At 41.1% G+C, this 16,107-nt stretch overlaps 1 protein-coding gene across 1 annotated transcript; it reads left to right on the top strand.

Annotated features, from left to right (window-relative positions):
- The first annotated feature begins 479 nt into the window (after positions 1-479).
- On the top strand, positions 480-14,173 carry cryz (crystallin, zeta (quinone reductase)). Its single transcript, XM_033651400.2, has 8 exons — positions 480-677; positions 3,473-3,625; positions 6,110-6,273; positions 11,071-11,122; positions 11,235-11,384; positions 11,612-11,713; positions 13,610-13,705; positions 13,870-14,173. The coding sequence occupies exons 1-8, from the start codon at positions 570-572 to the stop codon at positions 14,029-14,031; spliced, it is 987 nt and encodes a 328-aa protein (XP_033507291.2). The 5' UTR covers positions 480-569; the 3' UTR covers positions 14,032-14,173.
- The last annotated feature ends 1,934 nt before the right edge of the window (positions 14,174-16,107 follow it).

Raw genomic sequence — 16,107 nt, 5'->3', positions numbered from 1 at the left:
TTTAGACTTTCCAATTCACAGTCTAACTACAGGCTTCTCAGGCTTTAGACAATGTTGCTTGACCCAGGACTGATCAACAGTTCCCTGGTGAAGTCCATTGTCATTTTTGGCTAAAGTATGTGTAAAATAAAGAAATAAATGAGATGAACAAAATACAACAATACACAAAACTTCACTTATGTGTGGACAACAGAAAGGAGACCATGACCATCAGGATATCTATTATCATCTGAATATGATATCATGCACATGGAGTTTTTGGTATTGCTGTAATCTTTACTCTAAAGTAAAAGATTTTGCACATTAAGAATATTAATTTATTCATCACAGGGAATATTACTCAGGCTGTTTTTTTGCTGTATCACAAATATTATCTTATTTTTATTCTTCATATTACTCGTTTTTCAAACCAGACAGCTGCAGTACACTCCAGTCCAGATGGCGGCACTGGTGCGCTTATAACCGCTCTGCAAAGCGCAGAAGCAGAACACCTCTCGGGCTCAGGGTGCAGACGGAGGGGAAAGTCAGTTCTTACAGTTTGTGTGAAGTTCCTCTGTGTGTGTGCAGTCATGTCGGGCAGCAAGCTCATGAGAGCCATCAGAGTGAGTGAGTTTGGAGCTCCGTCAGTGCTCAGACTGTGCTCAGATGTGCCTGTCCCACAGCCTGGACACAGACAGGTGAGACACACTCAAGCTGTTCTCAAGAGGAAGTTCAGCCAAGATTAAAAAGTAACGTTTACCATATTGTGCAAGAGTAGCACCACAGCAGAGCTGCCAGTGGCTGTAATCCACGGTGGTATCTTGAAGTTGATACAACATTAAAAGCCAAAATCTATTGTCACTTGTGTTCATATGTGTAAAACACATGCCTTACTTTACAGCTAAGCTAATCAGACAGAGCTTCAGCTTTGGAGTTTGAAAGATTAGTCGTGTATGAGGAAACTTTATATATTAATGCTGTTAATAATTTGTCGCACAGTACAGTGTATTGCCCACAAACGTAAAAAAGCCAACAGTGTGCATGTGAAAGTATGACATAGTGAAAACTTTATATACACTACTCAAAAAAGGGAACAGCTTAATCACACATCAGATCTTGATCAAGGAACAATTCAAGTTGAAAATCTTTACCGATGTACACGATAGGCTATAATTTATTGTGAACGAAATGACACAACAACAGTCAACGGACACTAAAATCATCAACCCACTGAGGCCTGCATTCAAAATCACACCAAAAATCAAAGTAAAAAATCAAAATCACAGGCTGATCCAATTTGTGTAAATTTTATCATGGCAGCTCATAATGTGACTCTGTAGTGCCTGTATGCACTCCCGACAACATCTGGGCATGCTCCTGATGAGTTGCTGGATGGTGTCCTGGGGGATCTCCTCCCAGATCTGGATCAGGGCATCAGTGAGCTCCTGGACAGTCTGTGGTGGTAGGTGGTGGCGTCGGATGCACAGATACATAATGTCTCATAAGTGCTTAGTTGGATTTAGGTCAGGAGAACGAGAGGGCCTGTCAATGGCATCAATGCCTCCGTGATCCAGGAGCTGCCTACACACTCTGACCACATGAGGGCAGGCACTGTCCTGCACCAGGAGCAACCCAGGGCCCACTCTACCAGCGTAAGGTCTGACAATGGCTCTGAGGATTTCACCCCAGTACTTAACAGCAGTCAGGGTACTGCTGGCTATGATATGGAGGTCTGTGCAACCCTCCAAGGATATGCCTCCCCAGATCATCACTGACCCACGGCCAAACTGATCATGCTGGATGATGTTGGATGACAGAATCATGCACACCAGTAGCCCGCTGGAGGTTATTTTGTAGGGCTGTGGTAGTGCTCCTCCTGTTCCTCCTTACTCAAAGGAGCAGATACTGGTCCTGCTGCTGGGTTGATGCCCTGCTACCACCCTATTCAGCTCTCCTTGTGTAACAGCTGGTCTCCATGCTCTTGAGACTGTGCTGGGAGACACAGCAAACCTTCTTGTGATTGCACATATGGATGTGTTATCCTGGAGGGGTTGTACTATCTGTGCAACCTGGTTGGGCTACAGGTACCGCCTCATGCTACCAGTAGTGACAAGGACACTAGCAGAAAACAAAACTAGAGAAGAATCAGTCAGGAAGGATAAGGAGAGAGCAACTGTCTGTGGCCACCACATGTAAAACCATTCCTTTTTTGGGGGTTGTCTTGCTTTTCCCTCTCCATTGCACCTGTTGTCACTTTCATTTGCATCAAAGCAGGTGAAACTGATTCTTAGTCACTTGTGCTTTCTAAATGGACAGATTGATAACTGAAGTTAACTGACTTGGTGTGAAACAATGACAGTTAGATGTTCCCTTAATGTTTTTGAGCGATGTATTATCATGTATAAGGATTAAACTAGAGACCATCTTGCAGTGGGATCACGCCAGTTGGATACAGCAATCAGCCACTTGTGCCCCACGGGTGTAACGTAGGGGTGTGGAAGGAGCACTGGCCCCTTCCCTACTTCTGGCGCTCTTGCTCGAACCACACCCATCTTCAATTTTAGCTTTCATTTTGATTTGAACTGCACACCTGTAGAGTTTCGTGACTGCATCTTGTAAAGTTTTGATGCTATGGCAGTGACATACAGGCCCCTACGAAAGCAGTTCAGCCTCAGACTCAGAAACAGACTCAGGTCAAAATAATACCAGCTGTTGGGACGTTGTCTTGGCTGGTAAGGCCGGTAAAAATAGAGCTACTGAGCAATTGCAATAGACCAATAGTGCAGGAATGAGCCCTAAAACCTGAAAATGAGTTAGCATTTTAACACTCCAAGTTCCCTCATCCTGAAGGCAATGGGCTTTATCAATGGGTTTGTGGTGAGATGCCTGAAAAAGGTCTGTGGTTAACACAAGCTGAAGAGATATTTGTGTTTCGTTCTGCGATATAAAACACACCAGTAAATATCACACTCTGAAATTTTTAGCCTTTATATGTCTTATAAAAGGTGGTTGCTAACAAGTGGGTAAATGAGAGTATGGGATGTCATCATGCTGAACACAGCTTGACAACTTCACTGTGTTGGCGGTGTTGAAATCATGCACCTGTAGTGTAATTTATAGCCTAATGTGAGCTTTTTTACTCCTGGCAGCTTCTTTTATGCTATAATAATCATAAAAGTGGTGTTTATTTGTGATCTTGAAGCTGAAGAAAACATGTAAATATCATAAAATGTTGTTTGCCGTAGAGCTAATTTTCTGCATTGATCCAAAATCCCATGGATAAACTCCATTGTTAGGCCAGCCAGGGTGATGCTAACTTCCATATCAGCCTAAAAAGAGAAATCTTCTCTGAGCACTCTATTGAACAGTGGTAATGAACAGTATGGGAACTTGTGTATTGTTTGTTGTGCCTGGCCTTTGGCTGTTGGCATGTTTTTCAATGTCTCATATCCCTATAAAAACCTTTGCATATTCATATGTCTCTCTGCTGTAGGTGTTGATTCGTGTCCATGCCTGTGGAGTGAACCCTGTGGAAACTTACATCCGGGCTGGGACCTACGCCCGTAAGCCCTCCCTGCCATACACACCAGGCACAGACGTAGCTGGAGTGGTGGAAACTGTTGGAGAAGGAGTCACTGCAGTAAAGGTCTGAATTTCAATAAATCTGAAATGTGGTTTAGTGTTTCACATGCCTTGTGCCAAGAGCGTAGAGGAGAGGAGGAGCACAAAGCTGCAGCCGCTGTAGACATCTGTTCTGTTTCTTGGATTGTTTAAGAAACTTTAAAGCTTATTGAGAGTATAATATTAACAATTAGTACATATGCGACTATTTAATGAAATCTTTTTTTTAATGTACATTGTGTAGTTTGTGGACAACAAAATGACATAACAACAGTCAATGGAAACTAAAATCATCATCCCATTGAGGGCAAGATTCAAAATCACACCTGAAATCAAAGTTAAAAAAAAAAAAAAAAATGAAGTCCCAGGCTGATTCAACTTGTGTAGATTTTATTATGGCAACTCATAATGTGACTCCGTAGTGCCTGTATGCACTCCTGACAACATCTGGGCATGCTCCTGATGAGTTGCTGGATGGTGTCCTGGGGGATCTCCTACCAGACCTGGATCAGGGTGGCAGTGAGCTCCTGCACAGCCTGTAGCGGTACTTGGCAGCATCGGATGCACCAATACATAACACCCCATAGGTGCTCATTTGGATTAAGGTCAGAGGAACGAGAGGGCCAGTCAATGGCATTAATGCCTCCGTCATCTAGGAGCTGCCTACACATTCTGACCACATGAGGGCAGGCACTGTCCTGCACAAGGAGGAATCCACGGCCCAGTTCACCAGTGTAAGGTCTGACAGTGGCTCTGAGGATTTCATCCTGATACCTAACATCAGTCAGAGTACCGTTGGCTATGATATGGAGGTCTGTGCAACCCTCCAAGGATATACCTCCCCAGACCATCACTGACCCACGGCCAAACCGATCATGCTGGATGATGTGACAGGCAGCGTAACATTCACCACAGAGTCTCCAGACTCTTGCACGCCTGTCACATGTGCTCAGTGTGAACCTGCTCTCATCTGTAAGAGAATGGGACACCAGTGGTGGACCTGCCAATTTTGGTGTTCTCTGGCGAATGCCAGTTAAGCTGTACAGTGCTAAACTGTGAGCACAGGTCACACTAGAGGACATCAGGCCCTCATGCCACCCTCATGGAGTCTGTTTCTACAGCCCTGTCCAGCTCTCCTCATGTAACAGCCGGTCTCCTGGTATCTCCTCCATGCTCTTGAGACTGTGCTGCGAGACACTGCAAACCTTCTTGCGACCACGCATATGGACACCCAGTGCAACCTGATTGGGCTGCAGGTACTGCCTCATGCATCAGTAGTGACAAGGACACTAGCAGTGAGCAGTGTAAATTACGCTATATATATATGTATACCAAATTTGGTGCTTTTAGTCACAAAATGAACAATTGGTCAGTTATGCCACCCAACCAAAAGCATTTATAGATGAAAAGCCAAGTCAGTAATCATGATGAATAAGTGGCTGATCACTATTCCATCTATCTATTCCACTCCTTATCTGTAGTCTCTAAAGGTGCTTTCACACCTGTAGTTTGGTTCATTTGGTCCACACCACAGGGAAAAAATAATATGGTGTTGCATTTAAGTTTTAGTTCGGTTCCTGTTCACACTGACTTTTTGCAAAGGAACCAAGATAAGAATACATTAAGTTTTACAGATTGACAGAAATCTGGTTGTTTGGGCAGTTTTTATGTTTGTCATCCTACGTCATCAGGACCCACATGGGGAAATCAAATTCCAGTGACTGACAGAAGTTTCTGCAGCAGCACTTTAATGTTCTTAAATGTTTATATTTATGTTTCCTGATGTCACAAAGAGCTCATAGAGAAATAGCTGATTGTAAGCTAGCTAACTAATTAGTAGGCTATTATTAGACTGCAAATTAATGGCATGTTATGAATAATGACTAACATAGTAAGAGTAAGAGTAAGATACCATGATGGCAGTTTTAACAGTTTTTTAATTAGTGAAAATAGCCTTACTGATGTTCATATCTGTTACCATGGTTACATGTATGCATTAACATAAACAGATAATGCGTTATACATGTGGTGTCTCTGAAGCATGGGTGTAGTGTGCCAGAGCAAACTAGAGTGACGTTCTGCCATTTTTTCCCCAAGTGAGGAAATAGCTTAGTCACAGTTTGCATAATTATTTCAAAATTCATCAAAATGTTCTAAGCACATAAAGATCCAGTTACTGTAATGCAGTGAGTCAGTATAAACATATGGAATGGTCAAAGATGTTAAGTTGACATTTAAGTTGTGTCAATTGATTCATTACTTCAAGTTGTGCATTGAGTAACATGCAACATTCCACCTTTAAAGTTTTCGGTAGCCTTTGAGTGGTACAGTGCATTATATATTGTTCTTAGTCTATAGCTAGCTAACTGTATACAAAATATGCATCACACTTTTAACAGTTTCTTTGTTTGTGATGTATTTTATTTAAACATGTCGCTGTAACCTCAGAGTGTTGACGCTAATTTCTCACTTATTTACATGTAAATAATTCTATATGTGTGTTTTTCAGGCAGGAGATCGTGTGTTCACCACAGCCACAGAGTCTGGAGCTTATGCAGAGTACACTGTAGCAGCTGACGACTGTGTCCACAAACTGCCCAGTGCTTTAGACTTCAACCAGGGCGCAGCCATAGGGATTCCTTACTTCACCGCCTACAGAGCTCTGATTCACAAGTAAGACCATGCAACCACAACAGTTTTATTAACCGCAGTGGTGGATAAAATGTCACCTCTTAAAGTAGAGGCGAAACACTGGACGCTGGTGACGTCACGAGAATGATTGTTTTACTAGGAGTGCTGCGTACAACACTGTACTTCAGATTAGATAAGTGTTGATACAAAGAGTTACTGAGTTTTGACAAAAAAGAAAGAGCTAGGGAGAAAGTAAGAAACAAATTGCCATTGTTATTTTAGGCAGTAATACCAAATATGGCAGTTGGAGCTGTTACCATGGAGTTAGACAACAGTGGCGAAATTGAAATTGAAAAGCTGCCTTAACTTGACTGACTTTAAATTTCAGGTTGTTACAGCTTACAAACCACTCCAAACACTTCTCTACAGCAAATCTACCATTGTCTCCATCAAGCTGTCAGAACACACGAACACAAAATGCTTACAATGTTATGTTAATGTTATCATGTTTATAGCCAGTCCATTTTCACAGGGTGATGCAATTCTAACCCATGACTCAGAGGTAGGAGACAACTTCTGTATGCTGCTTCTGTGAACTAAAATGGGTTTTTTTCCCTTAATTTCTTTTTGGTTACACTATTCCAAATTGAGAATGCAGTTGAGAGTGTACTTACTCTGATATAGTTTTGATTACTCACTGATGTCCAATGATCAATGATGGGCGGCTGTGGCTCAGAGGTAGAGCAAATCGTCTACCAATTGGAAGATCAGAGGTTCAATCCCTGGCTCCTCCAGTCTGCATGTTGAAGTATTCTTTAGGGAGATATTGAACCCCAAATTGCTCCCGATGAGTGTGAGTGTGTTAAAAACTGAGTAGCAGGTGGCACCTTTTATGGCTACCTGTGTGTGAATGGGTGAATGTGACTTGTAGTGTAAAAAGCACTTTGAGTGGTCGGATGACTAGAAAGGCACTATACAAGTGCAGGTCCATTTACCATATACCATATACCATATGACTCCTCATCAGAAGAACTGTCGACATTGAGTAACGCTTGAACTTGTCCCATTTCCCTTTGTGTGCCTGGTTAGATAGTTGGTAGTAGCAGTTTGGTCCTACATTCATGGGCCCATCCTCTTCTTGGTGTACATAATAGACATTTATCCCTGACATGGAGACACCTGCAAGATCTTGCTGTCTCTTTGTAAATGAAGAGCTCCCTCCTCAGTGATAGAATCGGCTTATAACGATAGGCTTCGCTTTTGATCACAAACCAAAAGTTTTACTCTGTTTACCCCTCACTGCGTTTGTAATGGCTCCTCTCTAGGTTTCATATATCCATATAGTAGCCCCAAACTCCAATTCTTCCATGAAACAGCAAATAAGGTGGACCTGCACCAGCAATGCAACATGTATTCCATCTGTCAGATGCTACGTGCGTTTCTGCACATTCCTGCACTACTCTTCTCAAAACATCCTATACGCTGGCTATAAAAAACACTGACAAACCAGCAGACAATAGGGACAAATCATTCTCGTGACCAGTGTTTGGTAAGGGTTACTTTAAAAGTAATCAAAGTACGTTACTGCGTTACTTTCTAAAAAAGTAACCAGTTACTTTACTGCGTTACTCCCTGGGTAAAGTAACTCAATTACTTTAAAAGTACTTCCAGCGTTACTCCCTGAGAAAAGTAACTCAAGCACTTTTAAAGTACTTTTGAGTATTCTACATTTCCTACTGGGCAATGGACCACAGGGCGCTAAGCCTACATTTTTTTGTCTCCAAAATTAAAGTTATGGACCACTTGCCCTTCACTGAGATCCAGTTCTCCCATCACAGCCGTCACTTTGACCAGTAGAAACACAGAATGATCTGCTGCCGTAGACAACTGTATGACAACAACACCCCAGCATTTTTAATATTTCCTCTAGGGATGTTACCACACAGAGTAAAAGGGGGAAATGATGGTGTGAAACAGCAGAGGCACTTTGTCAACCTGCTGAGTTAACATTAGTCATTAGCATCAAGCTAGCAAACAATGGTACATCTTCACGGTCGGACATAAAGTAATAACATTAACAAATAGCGGCGGGGCTTTTACTCATCACAACTGCAGAGGCTCCCAGCTTCATTTGAAACAAACTACATTATAGACGGTCCGTTATTTATTAATCCCTCTGTGTGTTTATATATTTACTTTTTATCCGCTCTGTTGTCTTTGTAAAGTTAACATATCGCACCGTCATTTCAAACTCAACACTTGTTTCAAATTAAAAGCCCTTTATAACCTCGGCTGAGAGAATCCCTCCATTTTCTAAATAGACTTTTATTCTGAAACATTTGTCAGAACTTCCTGTGGAAGATATAGTAGCTTGACAGTTTACGTATGACGCTTCAAATGTCGCTCCTGCCATCTGCTGAGCTTTTAGGTGACTACAACAACATGTCGGCTGGCACATGAACAGACAGTTCTGGCAGTGACTCAAATAATAGTAAAATAAAAATAGGACAAGAATAACCCGATGACATCACACACGCCGTGAAAGATGACCGGGGATAATTGGTGAGTACCAGCGTGTAGCGTGTATCAGGCATAATGCAAGTCCTGAGTCTGACTAACTGATGTCTTGTTTGAAAATGTATTTAAGTATTTGATTACTCAAACAGCAAACTAACGCGTTAGGTTACTCGGGTTTTGGGCAGAATTGGGTGTAACGCGTTACTTTGTAATGCGTTACTTTGTAACTTTGTACTTACTTTGTAACACGTTATACCCAATTCTACTCGTGACGTTACCAGCAAGCTTGTTCAAAGATGGCAATGCCCTGCTGGTGAAAACATGAAATACAAATTGGTTCTCTGCATTAAAAAAATTAAAGACACTGTATGTAAGAATGTGGCCAAAACGGTTACTGCACTCAAATTCAAAATACTGCCGCAAGTCGTGTCCGATGATTTTTGTAGGATGATTTTATGACTATTTGCTTTAGATTTCTTACATATAGCTCCTTTTAATATTAAATTTTAATTTTCCAGAACACTAAAGGTGAAAAATACCTACAGGCTCTGAAATGATCTTGACAATGAACATATTCACAATATTTTAGACCCTGTCTTGATCCCAAACAGTGCCAACAGGTGAAATGTTAGCACAAATAAGTTGTCGAACATTTGTGACAACCATGTTATGGAAGCATTAATGTAATGTAGCATCACACTGATGATTCACTGTTGTCTTCCTTAAACACTGTCAGTGTCATGCTACTGTACAGAAAAGGTTTATATTTTTCATGTCTATCTTAATTAGAGTTTGACAAATTGGGTGGTCTTCCTTTGCTGAGGATATGTGGTGTGTAGTAACAATAATATTTTGCACTAAAACCACTTGATTCGTGTAGACTTTGTACACCTCATATTATCTTCAGCTGAACACCTGTGGAATCCGTCACCATCACTTACACTGAAACCACTTTAGGAAGGGATCCCTTTGGTGCCAATACGGACAGCAGGAACAATTACAGCAATCAGTAATCCTTTCAATGTACACGTGGGAATATTTGTATTGTATAAAGATACATTTGAAAAGGTGTGAGCCTTTACCTGAAATGCCCAAATGTCAGTGCAGTTTAACACTTTCTCTTCTATTTTACTCTAATAATTTCATGGCTGCTCCTGTAGCACCCCTCTCGGGACAAACTATATTTTTAGGCCCGTTTGGACGTTTGCACCGTAAGTTTATGCCCACTAAAAATGCTTGGTTTTGCCACTGATGTGCTGACGGGCTCAGATTGTTGAGTTTATAATTGTCTAACAACTTGTAGAAAGGATCCCTACATAGATAGATCTTTTTGTTCAAGAGTAAGATCCTTTTTCTTTCAACCAGAAAGAGCCCCAAAATCACCATTTCCAAACCCACCAGGCGCTATATAAGATAAACAATAATTTTATTGTTGTAAAACACACTTCATTAAAGGTCATAAGCATGTTCACAGCCTGGTGCAAAAAAATTATTTTGGTCTCTATAGCTAGTTTCTCCCTTCATATACAGGGGGTGATTTTCATATAACTCACCCGTTTACATCTTATGAAGTTGGGCATAATTATGGACAAGCTGCTTTAAGTGAAAGGCTGTCTGCGATAGTGCCCTTTGGGGTTTTCAGTCAGATCCGCGACTCGCTCCTCCACAGTGCCAGCCTCTCACCCAGATGGTCACTTCTGGCTCCAAAACACCAAGATGGTGATGACTGAAATGCCAAACTAGAGGCTTCAAAACAGTAGTCCACAAAGTAATTAGTGATGCCACAGTGGCTACATCCTTTATTTTATACAATATATGGAAAATATTCTGGCTCTACGCACGCTGAAATCATTGTTCATTTAAATGGAGTCTAAAGGAATAGGCAATAGCGATTTTGGGGCTGTTATATGGTTAACAAAGAGGATCTCACTCTTAATCATAAAGGCCTATCTCTGTAGGAATTCTTGCCATCAGACACTTAGAATAATAATCTGAGCACGTCACAAGCACTTTTAATGGATGTAAATTCACAATGTAACCATGCCCAGGGTGGTTAGCCTGTTTCGCCGTTGATTGCTGCAGCCCTCTCTCTGAGCAATGGACCAATTTTGAATGAGTTCTTCCTATTAATCACTTAGACACATAAAACATGGGAAAATATGGTCCTAAATGAAAAATATTGAACTAACCCATTAAGAAACAGACTAAAGCATTGTTGATTTCTGCCTTTCCATTAGATTTGTTTGCAATAAGGAAATTATAGAACAACACTAGTTAATGGGGAATGTTAGAAATAAATATGTTGTTACTGATGTGTTGCAGAGCCCACACCAAACCTGGAGAGACTGTCCTCATCCATGGAGCCAGCGGAGGGGTACAATATTTTTGTCTTTTTTTTGTCTTCCTTTTTTCGTATCATATTAAAATTAGATGCCTTCTACATCCACATTGTGTGTATGTGTGTGTGTGTGTGTGTGTGTGTTTAGGTTGGTGTGGCAGCGTGCCAGTTGTCCCGTGCTCTGGGTCTCAAGGTGTTGGGGACAGCAGGGACATCAGAGGGAATGAAGCTGGTTCTCAGCAATGGAGCTCACCAAGCCTTTAATCACAGAGAAGAGGGTTACACACACAAAATCATGGTACACACACACACACATGCAAGGGAACACAAGAATTAGAGAAACCAAAAAGAAATGAAATTCACTAAGCTTTCAAACATTTAATATTTTTAATTTGTTGTCTTTCATCCTTGAAGCAAAAGCTTATCTTGATTTTATCGGGTGAGTAAGTTAGTTAGGTTAGTAATGGTTATAGAAATATGAACTCTGTGTTGATGTGTGTGTGTCTGTCTGTTTGTCTGTTCCAGGAAGCCACAGAAGGCAAAGGCATTGATGTGATAGTAGAGATGCTGTCAAATGTCAACCTCAGTAAAGACCTCCAGATGTTGGCCTTTGGAGGACGTGTTACGGTCAGTTGGATTACAGTACAGGAGCTGTATTCACAAAGGATCTTCTGTTAACACTTGCAGTCCTAAATTTCACAAAAAGTTCTGAACTGAGAGTTTCCTCTTCAGATCTTTTTCACAAAACTGCTGAGGGATGTTCTTACGAAGGACCTTAGAGAGAACCTAAGCTAAGAGAAGGGGTAGGGCTGACCCTGTTGCATTAGATGACATCACGTCGTCATCACTGCAAACTGTATCTTCCCAGGGTCCAAGTAGCATAAAGTTGCACATGTCCGCTGCTTCAATTTGTTAAAGAGCCGATTGAATCCTTTTTAAATGGTTGCTCAAATATGGATTAAAGTTCAGTATCATTCACTTTTAACAATACACTAACATGATAAGGAACATTACCTGCTATATATTACTGACTGTGAGCAGGTCTCAGTTACCTTTGGACTTTCTCTAACTTCTCCAGGGCTGAGAAGCTACTTTTACAGCTAAAAAGCTTTGTGAATTGCTCTCAGAACTAAAAGTCAGGAAAAATTAGGAATACAACAGGTGCTTTTCTTTTAGTCTGGCACTTGATTCAGTGAGGTTTAGCGGCACATTTTGAAGCACTGGCCCTTTAGAGGTGGTGAAATTTTAATGTTTTGTGATGTAAGCGTATTGCCTGTTATTTTATTTTTCATTGGCTTTTCTGACAGACAGCCGGCTAGCTGCGCTAAGATGCAGAAACATGTTGCCTATTTCCTACCCTCCAGTTTCCATGGGTTAGCTTGTTGCTATGCGCTTCGCACCTGTGGGGCAGGAGCTAGCCTGCTCATTCTTCAGTTACCACTGGCAATACTGGTTGCTGCATGGGCCACCCTCTGGTGACCCTTCAGGTTGCCCCAGTGTGTAAGCCACTTAATGTTAGCCACAAAACCCCTTTAGAATTGTTAGTTAATTGTGTTAGCACCACACTCAGCTAACAGGGCTAGCAGTGATGTAGTTAAAAATACAAAAGGGGTTTTGTAGAGAGTGGGATTAATGTTTCCGCAGCAATGCCACCATGGGTCAAAACGGCATTGCCAGTGGTAATTGCCACAACACCGGTGATGCTTTAGCTCCCACCTGATCACTTAAAGCACTTATACACATGTCATACATGTCATATTCAGCCATTACCCTTGCAGCAGAGACTACCATGCAAGGTGCCACCTGATGCTCGATGTTGAAAGAACAAAGCTTTTTTGGGGGGGCTTTTTGCCTTTGTTGGATCAAATAGTTCAAGTGTGAAAGAGAGAGAGAATGACATGCAATAAAGGGCCGCAAGCTGGAATCGAACCTCTGGCCATTGCGGCAAGGATATTGCCTTTGTATATGGCATGCTTTTTCTATCCACTAAACAACTGGGCGCCCTGAATAAAGCATATTTACTGTGCACAAGCAAACATTAACATAACATTACAAACTGTTTCTGCCTAATATAACATGTTTGTCTTGATCTCACTCCTCCTTGACTTTAGCCGTTTGCTTTCCTCACTTCTGTTTCTCTTCTCATGCACTGATTTACACTGACAATAAGAGTGATTCCTCTAACTGGTGGGCTCTGCCATTTACGATGCCAATTCAATATGCTAAATCAGCCGGAAAAAAAAAAAAAGCCAACAAGGGCTGACTAGTGCCAACAGTACAAGACTCACTGCAAAAACTAAGGTATAACAGACACTCACCGACATCCTTAGCTAGGCATGTCTGTCCTTAGTCAGAACTGTTAGGAGCAGCTGAATACTGCCTCAGATTTCTGTTGCTCTGTAGTAGGCTACAGCCCACCACCACTGCTATGCTTAGCTATCTAGAGTAGTGGTTGTATCCCAGTGTAGCTCATTCCTGTACATTCCTATATACACCTTCATCTCTCTTTCTATTTTATTTTAGGTCGTTGGCTGCAGAGGCTCCATAGAGATCAACCCCAGAGACACCATGGCTAAAGAGAGCAGCATCATAGGAGTGGCACTTTTCTTTTCTAAACCGGTACAAAGCAATGACATCACACAAGCCATGTTTGACACACACATATAGTAGTGATTGGATTTTATACACACTTTGGATGATTATATATGTGAGCATATGTAGCCAAGAAAAACAAATTCTTTTACAGGTTAAAGTACATGTTTTCTTCCATCCTCCTCTCTCAGGAGGAGACGAAGGAGTGTGCAGCGCTGCTCTACGCAGGGATGGAAGCTGGTTGGCTACGTCCAGTCGTCGGTTCCCAGTATCCACTTGAGAAGGCCGCCCAGGCCCACCATGACATCATTGAGTGTCCCGGAGCTGCTGGGAAGACAGTCCTGATTATGTGATGATATGATCGCGTCACAGGTCTAAGGTCACCCAGTAGGGTTTTGGCTGTTCCTAAAAGGGAGGCTCTTGCTACAACAAAGCAAACAATGATTCATATGGTCACATTAAGCTTTAAATGATTACTGAAAATGACCATGAAAATTAGAATACCAATGTGCTTATTTATCATCACTGCCAATATGCAAATCATGGATACAACAATATATGAAGGAAATAATGTTGAACTTATTGCTGATGACTGCTTGAGAGTTATGAACTATGACTATCTGTATTTGATCAGAAATTTTGCAAATCTTTCTGACTCTTTCTATGCCTTCAGCTACCTTTGTCGGTCACATGACCTTTGCCATGTTCGCCAGAGCAGTTCCTTGTTTAGCTGTGGCTGGGCCTTCAAGTCATTAAGGACTTAAATTCAGCTTAAAAGCTTTTTTCTTCATTTATAACTTGCAGTGCACCTTTAAAGCTACATTAATTGATTTTTTAGCCACTTGGGGGCAGCAGAACAAGCTGAAACCACAACATTAACATATTTTCACCTTGTAAAGTTGGTAGGTCAGCAAACAGTTACTTATTTCCATCCAGACACAGAGCAACATTAGCATTCATTTGGAATCATATTTGTGTCCACCAGTGTTGGTGGTGTTATTAAAAAGTGAGTATTACACATTACTCAGTACTTTTAAAGAGTAATGCATTACTAAACTCAATCACTCCTGTAGAAAGTAATTTGTTATACTATTAATTACTAAACTTTTGCAGTACTCCGCAGCATCATCTGAGACCAGTGTTACCAGTGTACAACAGTAATAATAACACTTTTTTCAGTAACAAGTAGTGTAATTAATTACTAATACAATTTCAGTTATAATAGTACAGTTACCAAATAACATATTACATTACTTTTGTAAACACGGCACTACTGACTTGAAATATGACAGTCACATCAGTGGTTTCATTTTTGTAATCATCACGCTGTGCTTGCACATCACAACACAGTATGCTAGTTTGGAAGATGGAAACACTTACCTTTAGCAGCTGGCAATATTCTCATTACTTTGGTTTTGTTGGGATGATAGATGACAAGAAGACTGCTGCTGCAGGTAGTTTTACTTAAACTCTTTCCCCATGAAAAACATGACCTGAAACCTTTGGTCTGAAACACCTACTAACAGCACAACAACATGAAGCTCCAGGAAATACACTCCACAAAAGGGGAGCCCTCCTTGGCAGCGGAGGATGTATCTAGCCCTACACTGTCTAAACAACCCAAAACTTGATTTTAATTGTGGCAGCTGCAGGGTACCAAGAACTAATGAGGCATGTGGCTGGATATGTTGTGGATGAAATGTTGCTCAAGGATTGACTGTCCGTCTTTTATGCAGAGCCTTGGGAAAATACCAGTTGCAGGCAACAGGAGGTTGAAAAAAAAAAAAAAAAAAATCTAGCCATAGCTACACTTACCGGTGATTACCCTGACATTAACATGGAGGCACAAGTGGAGTCTGAATTTGGAGGGGACACAATTCCAATTTTGTGGGGTGTAGCAGAAAAGTAATATAACAAGTAGTTACACGAATGACTGTTGGCAGAGAGTAGTAAGTAAAGAAATAATATTACTTTGAAAAGAGTAACAAGTAGTGAGTAATATATTACATTTTTAGAGTAACAAGCCCAACACTGCCTGAGACACAGTGTCACATACTTGCAAGTTAACAATACAAAGTTAAACCTGACATATGCCCACATATCAGAACAAAACAAGGCTCAAAAAGGCTACAACTGCCTAAAAAAGAAATTTAATAAGTATATTAAAGAGGTTGGCCTTCCTAACACTGCATAATACAAATATTAAGTGCCTTATAAGTCTTATTAAAAACATATAAGAAACTATTCTGGTGATGATAACATACTCAAAGAAAATGGTATGTGAATGAATTTTAATTGTCCAAACACACTCAAACAAACTCACTTGAGTCGATTGCTCACCAAACCATAGCTTTATAGTAGACTAGTCCAGCTTGACATATTCAATACTAAAGCAGCGTTTTTACCTCGTGAGTGTTCATGACAACCTG

Source organism: Epinephelus lanceolatus, chromosome 12 (genome assembly GCF_041903045.1).
Source record: "Epinephelus lanceolatus isolate andai-2023 chromosome 12, ASM4190304v1, whole genome shotgun sequence".
In the NCBI taxonomy this organism is placed as follows: Eukaryota; Metazoa; Chordata; class Actinopteri; order Perciformes; family Serranidae; genus Epinephelus; species Epinephelus lanceolatus.
The sequence above is the reverse complement of the archived record's forward strand: the minus strand, read 5'-3'. Positions and strand labels throughout refer to the sequence as shown.